General features: G+C 42.5%; 1 protein-coding gene across 1 annotated transcript in view; it reads left to right on the top strand.

The window, feature by feature from the left end:
* The window catches only part of LOC124550158 (solute carrier organic anion transporter family member 74D-like), a 106,123-nt gene that overhangs the window by 42,253 nt on the left and 42,563 nt on the right, over positions 1–21,307 (top strand). Inside the window, exons 6-7 of the mRNA XM_047125290.1 lie at positions 4,316–4,456; positions 16,239–16,394. Of these exons, the coding sequence (XP_046981246.1) occupies positions 4,316–4,456; positions 16,239–16,394 (297 nt within the window). The remainder of the gene's footprint in view (positions 1–4,315; positions 4,457–16,238; positions 16,395–21,307) is intronic.

The following is a 21,307-nucleotide window of genomic DNA, read 5'->3' as shown; positions in this document are numbered from 1 at the left end:
ATCTTTGTCAAATTCTAGCTTGAGATCCATTGTCGCGAGAATATTAAACCCTCATTTCTTTCTTCTTTCCTTTGGTAAGGTACTCAAGCAAAAGTTTTCGATGGATTTGTTGTAAATTAAAGTACACTAACAGCAGATTTACAGAGATACGAATGCTCGTGCAGTATATATATATATATATATATATATATATATATATATATATATATATATATATGCAAAATTACACGGTGCTAGTATCGTGTCGTGGTGGGAGGGAGAGGGGGAAGGGCAGAACCATCCTCATATTCGGAGAAAAGTGTTTTAAATTCCCGACCGATTATTTAAAATATCCATGGGTTCTGTGAATTGCTCCAACCAAATGCAAGGAGTTCCCCTTTAATAAGACCATGCCCGATTCACCTCTCTGTGCTCATCAGACTTATAGGTGGGTCTCGGGAAAAGATAGAAGGTTAGAAGTTAAAATATTTTTATATATCTTTTATTTCCTGACCTGTCTGTTTATCCCCGCCCCCAGCTCTACTACGTATATCGCACTTACCTTTCCACTCTTGCTTTGCGCAACATGTTGTTAGTAATCCCTATCTTGCTTATTACTATATCTTCCACCTTCAAACTTTCAGGTTTTCAAACACCGTCAGGTGCAGTGCCCAACTATCAGTCTTTCCTTCTTACCCCGGCTGGTATGTCTCCCCCGACCCAGGGTTCTGGGCGACTTTTCCATATTTCTCCCCATTTGCTAAACCTCGCCAGTCCTTTTCCTTGATCCCTTTTTCTTCCCCCTTCAGCCCTTCTGCTAGAAGAGGAAACCAATGGCTCCGAAGTTTGCACACTTCCTTAACTTTTATACGTGTTTCTCCTGTCGTCGCTTGGTAATATTTTTGACTATCCAATTATATTTTCAAAAACGATTATTCTCGTTGATATATTAACAAATTCTGTGTGTGTGATGCCTACACTACAATGCCGGCTAATCGCAGTTAATCCTCCCTTCCTTCTTTTTGAGATGTTGACAGACATAGAAAGATAGTGAGTCTAACTCGTCATCTCTGTACGATAGAATCTGCAAGTTGGTGTGTTCAATAATACCAGTTCAGAAAAAGTAAATCAATAATTCTACACTGTAGCTACTGATAACGGAACAACTGAATTGTGTGTTTAATTTTATTTATTAGTCTAAGATAATAATTGAATATGATACACAAAATCAAAAGTAGCGTGACGACGTTTCTAAAAACCTAGAAAATCTGTAATTCTGAAGCAAAATGAATTTACTGGAAAAGTCATGGAAATGACAAAGAATTTTGAGAGATTCTAGGGAACTTGAACTGTTGATTCATGGAAAGAAGTGCTCTGAGTCAATTTGTTGCAGACTGTTTTGAGATTCTGCTTCGGAGTAAGTCGGTGGTGGAGTCGATTAAGGAAAAAATTGTTCAAATGGCTCTGAGCACTATGGGGCTTAACTTCTGAGGTCATCTGTCCCCTAGAACTTAGAACTACTTAAACCTAACTAACCTAAGGACATCACAAACATCCATGCCCGAGGCAGGATTCGAGCCTGCGACCGTAGAGGTCGCGCGGTTCCAGACTGTAGCGCCTAGAACCGCTCGGCCACCGCGGCCGGCTCGATTAAGGAAAGCTAGAAAAAGCATTATGAATTGTTGTATTATTTGGGTGATTGATTTGGAGGAAGAGAGCAGACAGCGAGGTCATCGGTCCAATTGGACTAGGGAAGGATAGGGAAGGAAGTCGGCAGTATCCTTTCAAAGGAACCATCCAGGCATTTGCCTGAAGCGATATAGAGAAATAACGGAAAACCTAAATCAGGATGGCTGGACGCGGGATTGAACCATCGTCCTCCCAAATGCGAGTCCAGTGTGCTAACCACTGAGCCACCTCGCTCGGTTTGTAATATTTCTCGCTCGATCGTGGCCACCCAAGCTAGCTCACATCGGGAACGTTGGTCATTGTGCGTAGGTTCGCGGGCTCCAGGTACATTTCCTATTATGCGATATTTTAGGCCCACGGATTGTAAAGTGCGTGTGAGAATTTTGTAAAGGTGTGAATTTATCATTCGCATAAGAGCGAAGGTTTTTTTTAATTTTAGAAAAAAATACGGATCGTACCTGAATATGCATGTTTTATAATCGCTGTATATTCAGACTTCGGGTCTTTTTTACTTAATTAGATGGAAGGTAGTACTTTGCCGCCTTTCTCGCTGTTCCTTGCTGTAAGTCAACGATTAGTCTGAATATTGTTAACACATTTCTGCAACGAAAGTTCGAAGCGTGTTACTGAGAGGATTTCTGGTATACCTGAGGTTATTGCACAATTTCATGGCATGGCACAGAATGGTAATTGACAACAGTAACGAATGAATTTCCAAGGGCGGCATGAGCTTATAAATTAAAGAATTACTGACAAAACTGTAAATCCAACCTCAACTCGGAATAATCACTGGTAAGTGCACCGTTATTCAAAAAAATTATTTGTTATCATGAAAACTAGAACAGTACAACTTCCTCTTACGTGCATTAGAAATTTGTTCAGAGATATTTGGCATTTAAACCTGCAAAAACCATGAGAGCTGTGGAAAATATTTTGATGGAACGAAGTCGCCACCCTGAAGAGAAAATACCAAAAGACGGAGGGGTGTTAGTAGGGTTTTAGGCTAGACTGCCTAACTACTATGTTATGATAGTTACACATAATCCATCATTTCTTATGGAAATAAGAATATAAGAAGTAACCAATTTTGATTCCATCAGGAACCGTTGTGCACAGCGACCGTAGATTGCGAGGAAGGAGAAGCACATAGCAGTCACAGTCCCATTAGTTTTTATTATGCTTGTAAATCTAAATTTAGTCTGTAAATAACCAAATTGAGTGCACTTTCGTTACAATTCAATAGACTCGTGGCAGTACACGTCTCCATACGTTCTTACAGGTGTACAGGCAGAAGTACGATCGTGCCTATACAGCTGTAAGAATATGTGGAGACATGAACTGCCGCGAGTCTATTAAATTCTAACGAAAATGCACTGATGACGGCTATTCATAGCCGAAATCTAGATTCGCAAGCTTAATAAAAGCTAATGGGACTGCGACTGACTGCTGTGTGCGTCTCCTCCAATACAAGCAGTAAAATGCTCTTGTCCTAATCACTAAAAGATTTCCGAACGTAATCTGATGTTTACTAAAGTATCACTTTATACATGTTAACCAGACGTAGATGCAAACACTAATACAATAAGCTTCTCTAAATTAGTAATTCTAATATGCTTACTGGAGTACAAATGTGTCCGCCGACGCACAGCTACAGCTATTATTATGGTGTACAAATATTCAGTTAGATGAAGAACAGGACTATGAACTAGAATGTACGTATGTGAATAATTTGGTACAGTAAAAAGCAAAATTCTTTTTTTTTGTGGTGTGATACAGTTTGTTTGGTACTAAAAAGATACAAAACATCCACGGATCGAGGACCTTTCAATAACTCTCTGTGATGCTTACAGGCAGCATTGCATCATTTTGTGATTTTTCAGATAAATTAAAGATTTTTGAAGCGGGCATTTCGATTACATGCGGCAGACTGAAACTGTATGCTGGACTGAACTCTAATGCATTCCCGCTCGTTCCCGTAGAGTTCTCTGGCGATACACACGTCACGGAGCGATTTTCACATTCAACTTTCCATTACTTCCTCTACACTCCTTAGAAACTCTCGGTCCCAGAGATACGCCCACCTGGTTCAACACGTACAAGAGTAAACTCACAATGGATATCTTCAGATTTCAGTGGCAGTCATTGAAACAGTTTTGTCACAGATGATCAACGTAGTGCTTACTCCACCTAAGCAGTGGTTTGTTTGGCGACATTATTTGTTCACTAGGCAACGGCCTTGCCGCAGTGGGTACACCGGATCCCATGTGATCACCGAAGTTTAGCGCTATCGGGCGTGGTCGGCACTTGGATGGGTGACCATCCAGGCCGCCAGGCGCTGTTGCCATTTTTCGGGTTGTACTCAGCCTCGTGATGCCAATTGAGGAGCTACTCGACCGAATAGTAGCGGCTTCGGTCAAGAATACCATCATTACGACCGGTAGAGCTGCGAGCTGACCACACGCCCCTACTATCCGCATCCTCCACTGAGGATGACACGGCGGTCGGATGGTCTCGGTAGGCCACTCGTGGCCTAAAGACGGAGTGCTTTTTTTGTCTGTTCACTAGAATGAGTAACTCTTTTTGTTTTTGTTCTCTACAATTTACAACTGTATCATCAAGAAGGTAACAGATTATGATCTGCCTGCAGCGGTGTCGCAGTGCCTGCGCATGCTGGGCCCCACGCTCGGCTACGTGCTGGCGTCCTACGCGCTGCGCCAGTACGTCGCCCCGGACCTGACGCCCGTCATCGACAGCAACGACCCGCGCTGGATCGGCGCCTGGTGGCTCGGTGAGTTAACCCGGCGTGTACCAACTACCAAGGCTGTCCACTGACATCCACAGAGCCTAGGACACTATGCTGAGGATGTAACCCATTAAATTAATTGATTATTGAAAGTCATATGGAACTATCACTAGCTCCAATGATTAGACAAGAAGAAGAGACAGGATGATAGGACATCCATTAAGACATCAGCGAATAACTTCTATGGACTAGACGGAGCTGTGGAGGGTAAAAACTATAGAGGAAGACTGAGACTGGAATTGTTGTTGTTCTTGTCGTCTTCAGTCCAGAGACGTTTGATGCAGCTCTCCATGCTACTCTATCCTGTGTAAGCTTCGTCTCCCAGTACCTACTGCAACCTACATCCTTCTGAATTTGCTTAATGTATTCATCTCTTGATCTCCCTCTACGATTTTTACCCTCCACGCTGCCCTCCAATACTAAATTGGTGGTCCCTTCATGCCTCGGAACATGTCATACCAACCGATCCCTTCCTCTAGTCACGTTGTGCCACAAATTTCTCTTCTCCCCTATTCTATTCAATACCTCCTCATTAGTTATGTGATCTACCCATCTAATCTTCAGCATTCTTCTGTAGCACCACATTTCGAAAACTTCTATTATCTTCTTGTCTAAACTATTTATCGTCCACGTTTCACTTCGATACATGGCTACACTCCATACAAATACTTTCAGAAACGACTTCCTGACACTTAAATCTATACTCGATGTTAACAAATTTCTCTTCTTCAGAAACGCTCTCCTTGCCGCTGCCAGTCTACATTTTATATTCTCTCTAGTCCGACCATCATCAGTTATTTTGATCCCCAAATAACAAAACTCCTTTACTACTTTAAGTGTCTCATTGCCTAATCTAATTTCCCCAGAATCACCCGATTTAATTCGACTACATTCCATTTTCCTCGTTTTGCTTTTGTTGGTGTTCATCTTATATCCTCCTTTCAAGACACAGCCCATTCCGTTCAACTCCTCTTCCAGGTCCTTTGCTGTCTATGACAGAATTACAATGTCATCGGTGAACTTCAAAGTTTTTATTTCTTCTCCGTGGATTATAATTCCTACTCCAAATTTTTCTTTTGTTTCCTTTACTGGTTGCTCAGTATATAGATTGAATTATATCGGGGATAGACTACAACCCTGTCTCACTCCCTTCCTAATCACTACTTCCCTTTCATGACCCTCGACTCTTGTCACTGGTTTCTGTACAAATTGAAAATAGCCTGTCGCTCCCTGTATTTTACCCCCGCCACCTTCAGAATTTGAAAGAGAGTATTCCAGTCAACATTGTCAAAAGCCTACAACTGCTAGAAACGCAGGTTTGACTTTCCTTAATCTGTCTTCTAAGTTAAGTCGTAGGGTCAGTATTGCCTCACGTGTTCCAGTATTTCTACGGAATCCAAACTGATCTTCCCCGATGTCGGTTTCTACCAGTTTTCCATTCGTCTGTAAAGAATTTGTGTTAGTATTCTGCATCCGTGACTTATTAAACTGATAGTTCGGTAATTTTCACATCTGTCAACACCTGCTTTCTTTGGGATTGGAATTATTATATTCTTCTTGAAGTCTGAGGGTATTTCGCCTGTCTCATACATCTTGCTCACCAGATGGAAGAGTTTTGTCAGGACTGGCTCTCCCATGGCCGTCAGTAGTTCCAATGGAATATTGTCTACTCCCGGGGCCTTGTTTAGACTTAGGTCTTTCAGTGCTCTGTCAAACTCTTCATGCAGTATTATATCTCCCGTTTCATCTTCATCTACATCCTCTTCCATTTCCATAATATTTTCCTCAAGTACATCGCCCATGTATAGACCCTCTATATATTCCTTCCACCTTTCTGCTTTCCATTCTTTGCTTAGAACTGGGTTTCTGTCTGAGCTCTTGATATTGATACAAGTGGTTCTCTTTTCTCCAAAGGTCTCTTTAATTTTCCTGTAGGCAATACCTGTCTTACCCCTAGTGAAATATGCCTCTAGCTCCTTACATTTGTCCTCTAGCCATTACTGCTAGAATACAACTAGAAGCATGCGTCATTCATGAACTACTTTAATTTAGGAATGACAAAACAGCGAAGTAATTTTACAAATTAGTAACTGGATTATGATTATTATCAGGAACAAACATCATGATGATGATACCGTAGGATGTTAACGTGGACTACAACCAAATGATTACTCAGATAACATAGAAATTTGTTCTGAAACGTGGACTGACAAGAGTTGCTGCTGAAGATAATATATACACAAGAGGCAGTGCAAGCAGAGAGTTCGTACGCAGTAATAAATGTTAAGAAAAGGCATAGTAATACACTTGGCAAATTTGTGCAGTGCTGATGCAGGGAACATGACTAATTGTCCGTCCCAAGCAAACTGCTGTAATAAACTTCACAAGCAAGCATGTCTTAAGTTTCTCAGCGAGGGGTAATGAATTATCAAGAGATAAACCTGGATGCTGTCATTGACGCCTCATGTAAGGAGTTTATGCTCCAAGATGAAAGATGTTTTTATGAGCTCTAGAAGAGTCTGTCGAAAAAACTGTGGTTTAAAGCCCAGGAGCACATCCGGGTATAGGCCGATGTAAAAAGACCTACGATAATTTGTGAGATTACAGTGTGATGGAACGAGGTAGCTGCTAAGTAGCTTGGCAAGGTGCAGAGATTGGTCTTCTTAGCCACAAGAGGCAGAATTAGCAGCACACCAACTGGTGGGATGGAAAGCATGCCGAATATATCCCCGTTAAAACCATAGATTACAATGGAGCCAGCGGCAGGGGCATACTGGTGAAAAACTGGAAATAACTGGATACCTTTAGGGTATCGGGAATCCCACACCAATATAGGGAATGTGGTAAATATAGGAATGGTCTGGAAAATGCCAGCTGACCATTTAATAACTTTCAGCTGCTTCAGTAAGACTTTCAGTGTAACAATTGGAAGAAGCGAACAGTGAAAGGATGGACCACGACACTGTGCAGGGGACATAGTACACTAGGATCGAAAACAGACGAATGCGCTGGAACCGGCGTTTAACGTAAATAACATAGATCAGAGATAGAGATCTCCCTAGAGAAGATGGCCATGGCACTCCATGTGGATATACCCGCTATCAGGGTGTGCGCGGTGGAGAATTTTCTTAAGCGCTAAAAAGACGGAGCTTATAAAACTATTCGGATAGCCAGTACCTCTGAAATCAGTTTCATCCCTGCAAAGTCATAAATGATAACTGCAAAAATGGAAAAATTTTCTGACACTCCTGACAGGAAATACCACTTTCTAGAAAGGTTCCAGTAGCGGAAGCACGAAATTGCAATTACTTCACCACGTTTTCCGTCTGTAGGTGAATGTTAATCTCAGCAATTACTGTAGATATTTTGATGTGGTTTACAATGACAGATAGACTGATTCGTAAGGTAGGTTTGTGTACCCAATTTCTTACTGCAAAGTAATAACGAGCGTATAATACACGTATTGATAACTATTGCATATTCAAATGGTGTTTGGAGTGACGTGTCGTGCCAATGATGGGATCTGGAGATTGGCATCTACACAGCAGGTGGTATCTGGCGGGGAGAGCAATAAGCAGCCGCTGAAACTGCAAACAGCAGGGAAGCTTGACAAAAATCTTTGACGTTCTGGCGGTCTAGCGGTAAAGGGCGTGTCTGGAAATTGAAAAAATGGCTCTAGGCTGTATGGAACTTAACATCTGAGGTCATCAGTTCCCTAGACTTAGAACTACTTAAACCTAACTAACCTAAGGACATCACACACATCCATGCCCGAGGCAGGATTCGAACCTGCGACCGTAGTAGGCGCGCGGTTCCGGACTGAAGCGCCAGAACCGCTCGGCCACAGCGGCCGGCGGAAGTTGAAAGATCGCAGGTTCGAATCTCGGACAGACAACGGATTTTTAAATTGCTTCGTAACCTAGCATTTGCCTTTCAATAAAGTGGATCGTATTTCACATTAAACTATAGTTCTCTTTCCGGTACTTGGGTAAGTGGGGTAGCTTAGGGACACACGAATCACCGAAGTGACCCCCAATTGAAAAACCTGCACCGAATCATTGAGGCATATGAAATCACTAATACCAGAATCTGTACATCAGTACGTACGGTAATTTCTTCCTTATGTTGTTTTTGTTGTGTTCCCTAGTCCAAAGACTGGTTTGATGCACCTCTCCATGCTACAATATCCTGTGCAAGCCTCTTCATCTCCAAATACCTACTGCAGCCTACATCCTTCTGAATTTGCTTAATGTATTCATATTTTGGTCTCCCTCTACAATTTTTACCCAACGGTTCCCTCCAATACTAAATACCTGATACCTTGACGCCTTTGAACGTGTCCTACTAATCGATCCCTTCTCCATTTTACACTTCCCGTCAACCTCGTTTTTCAGATGTTTGCACTCCTTTTCGCCTGCTTCATTTACTGCAATTTAATATTTTCTCCTTTCATCAATTGACATAGATCTCTCTTGTCTTACCCATTACACATATTATAAATTAAAGTCCCCTGTCACAGTTTCCTTCTGTACGTGAAGGCTAATCTGAGGAACTAATGTAGCGATTTTGGTACGGTCTTCATTAACAGACTGATTCAGGGGCAGAGTTTGCGTGTATAACTTATTACCGCTACCCCAGACAAGTGACCGGTCGTAGAAACTTAGTGTCATCCGTGCAGAGCCGGGGATGTTCGCTAGTGCGAAATAATTTCGTGGAGCAGCATTGAGCTGACGAAATCGTAAAGTCAGCCGTCAGTAGCAGTAGCAGGGTTGAGGTGGCAATATATGGGGCCATGTACGACAAATTTGGTGTTGATCCTTGGGAGCCGATGATCCTTCGTGACCAACAAAATTACTTTTAAAATACGGAAACACTACAAGAAAGAGCATTCCCGTGTACGGGCGTGGAAATCCGTTTAGTCCCTTTCTGTCTTTCTAGGCAACTGTTGCTATTTTTAGTGGGAGTGCAAATGCTGGGTAGGAAGTAGCATATTGAACTAGAGCCTGGAGCCATTGGCTAGGCCGGCCGAAGTGGCCGTGCGGTTAAAGGCGCTGCAGTCTGGAACCGCAAGACCGCTACGGTCGCAGGTTCGAATCCTGCCTCGGGCATGGATGTTTGTGATGTCCTTAGGTTAGTTAGGTTTAACTAGTTCTAAGTTCTAGGGGACTAATGACCTCAGTAGTTGAGTCCCATAGTGCTCAGAGCCATTTTTGAGCCATTGGCTAGCTGGAGGTACTGTTCACTGAACGAAGCGAATAAATTCCATGCATCTCGTGGAAATATTAGCAGAGTCTTTCTGCATATCTTTTCACCTATTGATGTTGAATTGTATTCCTGTTTTGTTATTGTGGAGGTTATCGTCAGACGTTGCTAATAAACAGTTGCAGATGGTGTATGAGCCGTCAGAGGTGTGCATACTCGACTGCAGTGGTCAGATCTCGGAATCATCCAGAGATAAGTTAGATACTTACAGTACTTCAATTATTGACTTTGGAGGACTGGGAAGCTTAAACCCGCGTCGCTGGTCAAAGTGAGGCTGCAGACTACTATTTAGATTAATTTTAAACGAATAGCAGTGCATAAAATTAATCTGGGTCCACCATTAAACGTTTCGAAGTAAATTGGCGGTACTATATGACGCTTAATTGGTCTTGCATCACGCCCAGTGCTGGTAGTACGTGTATTCTGGTTGCAGTAGCAAGTGGGACTTCGCTTTACGCCACGGAAGCTCTGGCGATGGACGCTGTGTACGACACAGGCATCAGCAAGAAAGCAGCAGCTCAGATGAGATGCCTAGGACGAGCTGCTCGTGAAGAGAGTGATCAGGACATGTCCACATACCGAAATAGTGCGTTTTATGAATATATTTCATGAAAAATTGCACGAGGCGCCGTGGTTAGTAACAACAAACGTGGCCAATGTCATCTTTACTTACCTTTCCATTTGTGACTCTGTTGCACAACACTTGACACTTTGCTACCTTTGTGAGACAAGAATCGGAGAAGCAGGATACAGGCAGTCCTAGTTAATGATAATAGATGAGCTACACTATATGTTGACAAAAATTTCATATAGCTTTGCAAAAAAATTTGTCTCGCAACTAGACAGCGCCGTTTTACTGTAACAACAGCATAGCCTACTTATTAATCAATAGCAAAGGCGACCAGGAACCTTTGGCACAGAACAGCGTGTATATCATCTGCAAGCACTGTAGCAAAGTACATGATGTTCAGTCAGGTAGAGCTTTGTCAATTAGGTTATCAAACATGAGAGAAGTTGGAGACGAGAGAAGACTGATTCGAGCTTCGTGAAACGTCCTTTAATACGAAATCACCCATATATGTAAACGCTAACGTCCTACATACAATTAATAAGGAAAGATGACGTTATTGGAAATGCACCGATGAAAAAAATCGCAACACTAACAAGGAGATACGTGACAAAAAAAATGGCTCTGAGTACCATGGGACTTAACATCTGAGGTCATCAGTCCCCTAGAACTTAGAACTACCTAAACCTAACTAACCTAAGGACTTCACACACATCCATGTCCGAGGCAGGATTCGAACCTGCGACCGTAGCGGTCGCGCGGTTCCAGACTGAAGCGCCTAGAACCGCTCGATCACACGGGCCGGCGAGATACGTGACATAAATGAAAATTCTACATCTGAAAGATGATGGCTATTGAATTTCGCGCCAGTTTATAAGAATGTCGCTAGTAGTGCCACTGCGAGCATGCAAATCAGGTTTGATTTACATACACGTTGTAACGGTCGTGAGCGTTAGGTACTTTTGAGACTGGACGTGGGGAGTTGATTTTAGTCAAGAACGACTTTAAAGCGACAAAGACGCCATTATCAGCACCTCACTGAGTTTGAACGAGGTCGAGTAATATGGCTACGATAAGCTGGGTGTTCGTTCTGCGATACTGCAGAAAGGCTTGGCAGGAATGTAGCCACTGGGCATGACTGCTGGCAACGGTGGTGACGAGGATGTACGGTCGCAAGAAGATCGTATTCCGGACGGTTATGTGGCACTACTGAGAGGGAAGACGATCGTGTTCGGCGCACGGCTGTGGCGCATTGTACTGCATCTGCAGCAGCAACTTGAGCAGCAGTTGACACCACAGTGACACACTGAACTGTTACAAATTCGGTTACTTCAAGGAGAGTTCCGAGCCAGGCGCCGTGTAGCGTGCATTCCACTCACGCCAAACCAGCGCCACTTCCGACTTCAGTGGTGACGAGAGCTCATTGGAGGGCAGGGTAGAGGTTTGTTGTGTTTCCTGATGAAAGCTAGTTCTGATTCGGTCCTAGTGATGGCCATGTGTTGGTTACAAGGAGGCTAATTCGGGGCCTGCAACCACCTTGTGTGCGTGATAGACACACTGGACCTACACCTGGCCTGGGCTGCGATTTCGTATGACAGCAAGAGCACTACCATGATTATTACACGCACCCTGATTGGAAAGGTGTAAGTAAATCTCGTAATTCCACCTGTTGTGCTGCCATTCAGGAACAGCTTTCCAGGGATTTCCGGGGATGTTTTCCAACAGAATAACGCTCGGCTACATACCGCATGCTCTACAGAGTGTCGACATGTTGCCTTGGCCTGCTCGATCACAAGATATGTCTCCAATCGAGCATGTAAGGAACATCATCGGACTACAAATCCTCCCGCGTCCGGCCATCCTGATTTAGGTTTTCCGTGATTTCCCTAAATCGCTCCAGGCAAATGCCGGGATGGTTCCTTTCAAAGGGCACGGCCGACTTCCTTCCCCGTCCTTCCCTAATCCGATGAGACCGATGACCTCGCTGTCTGGTCTCCTTCCCCGAAACAACGCAACCAACTACAAATCCAGCGTCATCCACGAACAGCATTAACTGTCACCTTACTGACCGAGCAAGTGCAATAAGCATAGTGTTCCATTCCTCAAACAGACATCCAGCACCTGTATGACACAGTGCAGACACGTTAGTACGTTCACATTCAACATTCTGGCGGCTACACCCGTTATTAATGTACCAGCATTTCACATACCCAGTGCCTTATCTCGCTCTTATATTAACATGTGACCTTGCTATGTTAATCACTTAAATAAATTACCTAGACAAATGTATTCCTGAAATTTCATTACTGTACACTATTTTCAGGTGCTGCGATTTTTGTCGATCAGTGTACTTGGAAGCATGTGCACATCATGCGAGCTTAGTTTCAAATGACATATTACATTTCCTTTATTCATTCAATCAAGTAAAGTTCAGTCATGCAAATATCAAATTGAAATAATAAATTCAATTTTACTTTTCATATTTTGTTAAATATAACGAATTCCACGTAAGGAAAAAAGCATATTTTTCATTTTACTTTAAGCTTTGCGGGCTTTCAAATAGAAATATGTGATGAACGGCCCTCAACTATGTATCCTTTGATTCAGAGTTGAAATATTGGAAGTTTTGGCTGGTTTCGTTGTCTATGGGCTGGGATAGGTAGTTGCCGCATTACAAGCCAAATGCTGAGTCTACAGTATACAATATGAATATACACCTGAATCGAATTGTCGAAGGTTCCTATCACCCGGCAATTGCGAAATTTGAACATAATATAGACATTTATAAATGAAAGACTGCAATTAAATAAATTCTGCAGGTACTATTCTAAGGGCTTTAAATGATGGGTACGATAGCAGAAGTACGTTTAAGAATGCCCTTTATTACTATAAAACACTTAATGGCGTCGATGGTCCAGTAATTAAGTAAAATATAAGTTGAATAACAGGGAAACAATAGATTTCTACTTCACGTAATTAGTTAAGAACAGCAACATAGCTCGCGAGATATTCACTTCTAAACGCACACAACGTCTTCATTTCAGAAGCCACTGAACTCACACAAGAGCACAAGTCGGCACTCCGAAATATATCTCCCGTGACCACACGCAAACTGCTCCACACTCTCCAAATCTCTCCTGCGACTGTGCGTCCATCGCGCCATACTGTCCAGGACCCTCTCATGTTCTCTCCCGTACTGTCCAGAACTCCCCTGTCCTCTGTCGAAACGATCCTCCTCCCCCACTTCCATAGTCTCTCCACGTGTCCTTTTTGGAAAGATCGCTGTGACTGGCTAGAGAGCTCCCGCCCTGTCTCCAAGCCAATGCACACTCACAAACATAATGAAAACACGTTCTAAATACTGGATTTACATTTAAATAAATTTAAATTAAATAAATATTCCTACAGCTGGACCATAAACACGCTTTATCACACATTATTAAATACATTAAAAATCGAATAAACATTTATCAAAGGAATAGAAACAAAAGATGGGCCAGTAGCCTAATGTCTGTGCTTTCTAAAACACAGTAAATATTTAACCAATTTCTTCACGAACAGTATATAAACAAAGACATAGATGGAGAAGTATGTTTATAAGCATGCTGCTGCCGTTTTTTCGTGTAAGTGTGGAGTACGTATGGCCTGACGGGATTAATAGTAATCGCCACTTTGATCTCGAATAATTCATGTACTACTTAAGTTACATGCCTGTAAGTCATACCAATTTAGGTTTACACTAATAGCTCTCTAAAGATATGGCGATCGACAAAATCGGCCAAACCGTTTAGATTTTGGAAATTCGTTGCTGGTTGTTACCTGTATTATTTACAGCCAGATACTAAACTTTAAACTAATAAAGATACTGAAAATCTGATTACACCATCAGAATCGTCGTGCAAATTATGGTAATGTACATGTTTCTTTTTAAGGGATCATGATTTCTCTGGCTATTTTTAATTTCTTCGTGAGCTGTGTAACGTCTGCGATTATGGTTTCACAAAGTCCGCCATCTTTGGCCCTCCGCGGCATACAAATCTCCTTAATGGACACAAAGCTCATTCTGCGACACAGCGTTAACATGGAATTCGCAGCCACGTGGTCGGCCTGAGCCACGCGCTGGGGCTGCCCCTCTTGCTCCGGCTAACGTACGGCACCACGCGGTCGCTGATGAACCCCGGCTTGCCGAGCGGCCCATGCGGCCACGCCAACTGCAAACTTAGAATATTTTGAGGGCGCCACAGCTCCCCCGTTACCTCACAGCTTAAACGTTTATTCATACCATAAAAAGGTAGTACTTTCCTTTGTAAATACTCATTGTCATTATTTTATTTATTTTTATTTATTTATTGTTCCGTGGGACCAAATTAAGGAGAAGTCTCCATGGTCATGGAACGAGTCAATACATGAAATTATAACACGATAGTAGAAACAGATAAAATGAAATATAAGTAACGTATTCGGGCGACAATTCGTAAGTTTAAATAAAGAAAATCGACAATGTAACACTGGAATTTGCTTAATTTTTCAGCTCTTCGAGGAGCTCCTCGACAGAATAGAAGGAGTGAGCCAAGAGGAAACTCTTCACTATAGACTAAAAAGTGTTTGGGCTACTGCTAAGATTTTTGAGTTCTTGTGGTAGCTCCTTGAAAATGGATGCAGCAGAATACTGCACTCCTTTCTGCACAAGAGTCAAGGAAGTGCATTCCACATGCAGATTTGATTTCTGCCTAGTATTAACTGAGTGAAAGCTGCTAACTCTTGAGAATAAGCTAATACTGCTAACAACAAACGACAATAAAGAAAATATATACTGTGAGGGCAATGTCAGAACTCCCAGACTGTTGAACAGGGGTCGACAAGAGGTTCTCGAACTTACACCACACATAGCTCGAACAGCCTGTTTTTGAGTCAAGAATACTCTTTTTGAATCAGAAGAATTACCCCGAAAAGTAATACCATATGACATAAGCGTATGAAAATATGCGAAGTACACTACTTTTCGTGTTGAACTGTCACTTATTTCAGATACTGTTCTAATGGTAAATAAAGCAGCATTTAGTTTCTGAACAAGATCCTGAACGTGGGCTTTCCACAACAGCTTACTATCTATCCGAACGCCTAGGAACTTGAACTGTTCTGTCTCTCTTATAATATGCCCATTCTGTCAGATCAAAATACCGGTTCTTGTTGAATTGTGAGTTAGAAACTGTAAAAACTGAGTCTTACTGTGGTTTAGCATCAAATTATTTTCCACAAGCCACGAACTTATTTCAGGAACTACATTATTTGATACTGTTTCAATATTACACACAAGATCCTTCACTACCAAGCTGGTATCATCAGCAAACTGAAATATTTTTGAATCACCTGTAATACTAGAAGGCATATCATTTATATAAATATAAGAAAGAGCAGTGGCCCCAGCACCGACCCTTGGGGAACGCCCCACTTAACAGTGCCCCACTGGGACTGATCATCACTACCACTCTCAATATTGCGGAGAATTACCTTCTGCTTTCTGTTCTTAAAGTAAGAGGCGAACCAATTGTAAGCTATTCCCCTTACTCCATAATGGTCCAACTTCTGCAATAATATTTTGTGGTCAACACAGACAAAAGCCTTCATTAAATCAAATCTCATCATTTTATGCATCTTCTGCGCGTAAGTCGCATGTCATTTTATATGTGCTTGTGACATTGAGGAGTTGCATGACGCTGGACTAAGAGTCTGAAATTAACTTCATGATCAAATAAATAATATTTTACAGGACACAAGCAGAGTGCGTCCTATTTAATGTTAATGGTAATTGAGATGAAGGCGTCATTTTCGAGTAGTCCCTTTCTTCCGTAGTGGCAGTGAATGCTAGGAGAAGCACATGAGCTAACTGGGATGCTGCAAAGTGGTGTCAGACAAGTACCATTCTCGTGGTTACAGCGTGGGCGCCGATGGGCGTGGTGGAGCTTGCGCTTGCCGCCGCGCTGTGCCTGTTCCCGCGCCAGCTGCCCGCCACGGCCCGCCGCAAAGCCAGGGCGCCCACCCCTCCACACCTCCAACAGCAGCAGCAGCAGCTGCCCAAGACCTCATTCAAAGGTAAGCTCCACCTGCTGAGGTGTACTTAATGTTTATTTTAACTGTCAGTAGATAATGTAAATCCACAACTCCAGTAGAAATTATAAGAGTTCGGTCCCAGACTCCCACATTTCCCAGGAGAGAGCTGAACGGGATGCTCGAAAGTGCCAAGAAGACATCAGTAACAATAACACATTTATTAGGCAGTAATACCGGATTCCCTTCCAAAGCGCCACTCCACAGCCGGGCCAGTATCATTCCAAGAAACAAATACAAAGGTAATTTTCATTCTTTACATTGGACTGCTGCAGGTTTTAAGAGGAAGGAAGAAGAAGTGGATGCGACATTCATTGAAACGGTGAGTGTTTGCTAACAGGCGCTTTGGACGGACTAATTTGCGAGAGAAGATTGAGAGTCAGGTGGAGATACAAGATCACAGACGACATAAAGGGAAGAGGGACAGGATGGCAGATGACAGGAGAGCATGGAGGGTCACCATGCGAAAACCTGCCTTTGAGCAGAACAATAAAGATGACATCAGAAGTAGGCATATCCACATTTCTCCTTGTTCTTCCTTTTAGCAATTTCTTCTGGTTTTTAGTCCTTGCTGTCTTTGAATTAATTCTATATGTTCGAGATTCATTGGGTTCAAACAGCTTTTTTTTAACAATTTCTACCTTTTATCGCCCTGTGCTTTTATTTTTCTACATTGCGTTTCCAGCTGCCGTTGGCTTAAAATTTCCTTGAATGGGGTGTGAAGGTACGTTTATATATTTGGTTTGTATCGGCACAACTATGCACGACATGTATATACGTCTCCGGGACGTGTATCGCGACTTGTGTGAGGGCGCTACTTCCAAGTCACACAAGTGCGATCGTGCGTTTACATCTGGCAATTTGTATCAGTGCATTTGGTGATGCAGACCTGTTAGGAATTCGCGATGGTTTCCCAAAACGATGTTGAATACTTTACGGTTTTCTGTGCTGGCGTGCTTTTCCTTTTGGATGAAGAAACGAAATAACGGTACAACACAAACGCAATGAATACAACAATGGATCAAATAGGCAGTTGTAAACAAACATGGCGGTGTGGCATCAAGAAAGACTGCTACTGCGCATGCGCAGCTTCTGTGACTTGACAGGTATATCGCGATCCAGCTATATACAAAACGTATATGACACATATATACACGGGAAGGTCCGGTGAACTTTTATATGAGATGGTGTGTCGCGACATGTCAGATCGATATAACGCCCATACAAGTTGCGATACATATAACCCAGTGTAAACATACCTTTAGAATGGCAATGCAATATAGTGCGTAAACCTGCACCAACAGAACTGCGAAAACGTGCCCGATTTCCATGTTTGAAATAGGTTCAGAAATATAGTAGCAACTTTCAGGCTTTCAACGCAAGTGTAAAAAACCCTCTTTACTAACTGATGACTAGTTTCGAATCTTTTCAGTCCATTTTCAAATCATCCAAGTAAGGCACACAATGACATCTATTATGTGTGGACGTTCATCGCATTGTACAAAAGTTCCTTGTAAAGTAGAATCATCTCCTGTAAACGAACATATATTTATCTATTCTCAATTCTAAGGTATGCTCCCTAGGAGCTTCGATATTTGACTAATAAAATTAACTCACCTTGCACAAAATTACAAATTTTTTTCTTTGGGCTAAGACGTTCATTCAACTGCCGCCGTAAAGTTGGTGAGAGCCCCCAGCAGAAGGTAGTACTAATACTCCACTACCCGTCGCGTTCTAGCAATAATGGTACCCGGTAAAAGTGCTCTGTGCAAATGTGCCCCGGCCTTCCCTTTCAGTTTCTTTGTTAGACGCTGTATGTACACCCCGCCACACTTCGTACGGCGGCCTGTAAAGTACAGATGTATGGCCCAGATAATAACATATAGGCGATAATACGTCAAATGCTGTATCGTAGCCATCAGAGAACATGAGTACTGTTTGTTAACTGCTGACACCGTTTCTGGCCGCTACATGCTTAAATTCTCCGTCGTAGGGCGCAGGTTTGTTCTCCCTTTCTTCAAATTCGTTGACAGCCACATCACGAGTGTACCTTCTATTGAACGCATGCTGCAAAGTATCATATAGGCAGGCCTCCTTCACGTTCCGTTGCGTGGTTCTTAGGTGCAGATCTACAAAATACAACTATTTTTTCCATCAAAATTCAGCACCAATTTGCGCGACAAATTCGAACAAAATCATTGCCAACTATGCAAAAACGCCGCTCCAACGATGGGGTCTACTTCCTTAGTTTGTGCAGCTCATCATGAAATTGCATCGTTTATAGGTAGCAGGAATCCGATATGTATCTGTAATTGGTTACGTATAAGACAAGATCACGTTCCAGATGCACAGGGCATGATATGTTTCTCTTGCTCATTGGTGAACCAACCAACCCAGCGCATACAGTGAGCTAACATTCATTTGCACTTAAAATACGATCCACAGGACGGTTCTTAGCTCAGCAGTTAGATATAACCTGCGAAACGAAATATCCTAGATAAATATACACTATCCCAGGGACTGGAGACTGTCAAAACCTTTCACTATTGCCAAGGAGAGGAGTCTTGTACTAACAAAGAAATTTAATGAGTAACTCCAGTTCTGTACTTCAATTTGGTCAAACATACGAAGAACACACTTCATAAGTTCGAACAGCTATCGCATCACTAACAAGGGAACCTCCCCATCGCACCCCCCTCAGATTTAGTTATAAGTTGGCACAGTGGATAGGCCTTGAAAAACTGAACACAAATCAATCGAGAAAACAGGAAGAAGTTGTGTGGAACTATGAAAAAAATAAGCAAAATATACAAACTGACTAGTCCATGCGCATGATAGGCAACAACAAGGATGACGTGAGTTCTGGAGCGCCGTGGTCTCGTGGTTAGCGGCTGCGGAACGAGAAGTCCTTGGTTCAAGCCTTCCCTCGAGTGAAGAGTTAACTTTTACTTTCTTTATTTTCGCAAAGTTATAATCTGTCCGTTCGTTCACTGACGTCTCTGTTCACTGTAATAAGTTTAGTGTCTGTGTTTTGCGACCGCACCGCAAAACCGTGCGATTAGTAGACGAAAGGACGTGCCTCTCCAATGGGAACCGAAAACATTTGATCGCAGTCTCATAGGTCAACCGAATCCTCCACAGGAAAACACGTCTGATATATTCTATACGACACTGGTGATGGCATGTGCGCCACATGACAGGAATATGTTGTCGACCTACCTAACTTGTACACTTGGGGAATGGGTAAAAAGATTCTTCTACCTTGCCCGATTTAGGTTTTCTTGTAGATGTGATAATCACTCCCAAAAAAGTGATGAATACATAAAGAGTTTGTCAGATAAACTGCAACAAATGAATGCAACAGTTTCACAGTCGCACAGTTTTCCCTGTGCTCTGTCAAAACATATGTTCTTAACGTTTTCAAATTTTTCCTTTTAGGTGTAGCGTCCCCGTACTACGGCGCAATTTCCTCCCATCGGACGGTCGGACGGACAGATAATAATTGTCTGAAAATAAAAAATTAAAATTTTCACTTGAAGGACTTCTCGTTCCGCAGCTGCTCACGCTAACCACGGGACCACGGCGCTCCTGCCCTCATATTGTCCTTGATGTTGCCTATCTTGCGCATGGACTCCTCAGTTTGTATATTTTGCTTATTTTTTCATAGTTCCACACAACTTCTTCCTGTTTTCTCGATTGATCTGTGTTCAGTTTTTCAAGGCCTATCCACTGTGCCAACTTATAACTAAATCTGAGGGGGGTGGGATGGGGAGGTTCCCTCGTAAGCAATAAGAGTCGCTGTCAGTAGTGTCTTGTTAACGGTGGTAGCTGAGTTATTCTGCTGCCATCTGGAACGAAACGATAAGTGACGGTTGCGCATACTGCTGCAGCATGGCGCTTGTTATCTCTTTCAAGGTTAGTTACACATCTGAAACACAGATGGCATCACTATGACATTTCCTGCGTATTCTGACCTTTATCTTCAGACATATGCCGAGTGAGTCATGCGATGATTTTCAGGAAAGCGAAATCCCTAAAGAACAACTTTGTCATCCTAGATGGACAATACACGCAAGGAACAAGGGAAAAGTTTATTGTTAAGACAGGCACGTTGCAATAAAGACCGGAATGAAGTAAGCACTTTATCGAACACAGCGTTGAATGGTGTACCGTCTCGATAAAGCCTCGACCAAGAAACCGAATAAACCTCGCCTAGGGTTATGGCCAGAATGGATTGGGCTGCCGTATTATGGAATGTGAAAAGACAATCAAATATGAAACCTACTGTGAGATATAAAGAACACTACGCATAGCCAATAAAAAAAAGAAAAAGATGCAATGTCTTCACTGACGGAGCCGTGTCGTTGCACAGTAACGCTTGGCGACATTCTGCCTATCAAACACACAAGCCAGATGATTTTTGACATTTCTAATATTTGAAAATGGCCTAAGGCTGAAGTCTAGATCGTGCAATAAAAGCATGCCATGCAGTCAAATTGTGGTTATGTCTTTCGGTAAATATCAAACACCTGTTACGTCGCTTTGTATGGGGCGTCTTTGAACATATGCCGTACAGCCCAGACTTGACTCCACGTGATTTTCTTATGTCCCTTCACACCAAAAAGTTGCTTGGTTCTCAAAACTATAGCTCCGACGAAGAAATTCGAAATGCTGTCACGGGCTGAGTCTCTCGGGTGGTAGATTATTATGCCACGAAAATTTGTCATTCCATTAATATACTACATGACAAATGTGGTAAAGAAAATTAAAGATCCGTTAGGTAACGATCAGTTTGGCTTTAGGAAAGGTAAGGATGCAAAAGAGGCAATTCTGACGCTGCGGCTGATAATGGAAGCAAGACTGAAGAAAAAGAGGAAAGAAATCTAGACATGCTCATA

The sequence above is a fragment of the Schistocerca americana genome, chromosome 1, assembly GCF_021461395.2.
Source record: "Schistocerca americana isolate TAMUIC-IGC-003095 chromosome 1, iqSchAmer2.1, whole genome shotgun sequence".
NCBI classification, from domain to species: domain Eukaryota; kingdom Metazoa; phylum Arthropoda; class Insecta; order Orthoptera; family Acrididae; genus Schistocerca; species Schistocerca americana.
The sequence above is the reverse complement of the archived record's forward strand: the minus strand, read 5'-3'. Positions and strand labels throughout refer to the sequence as shown.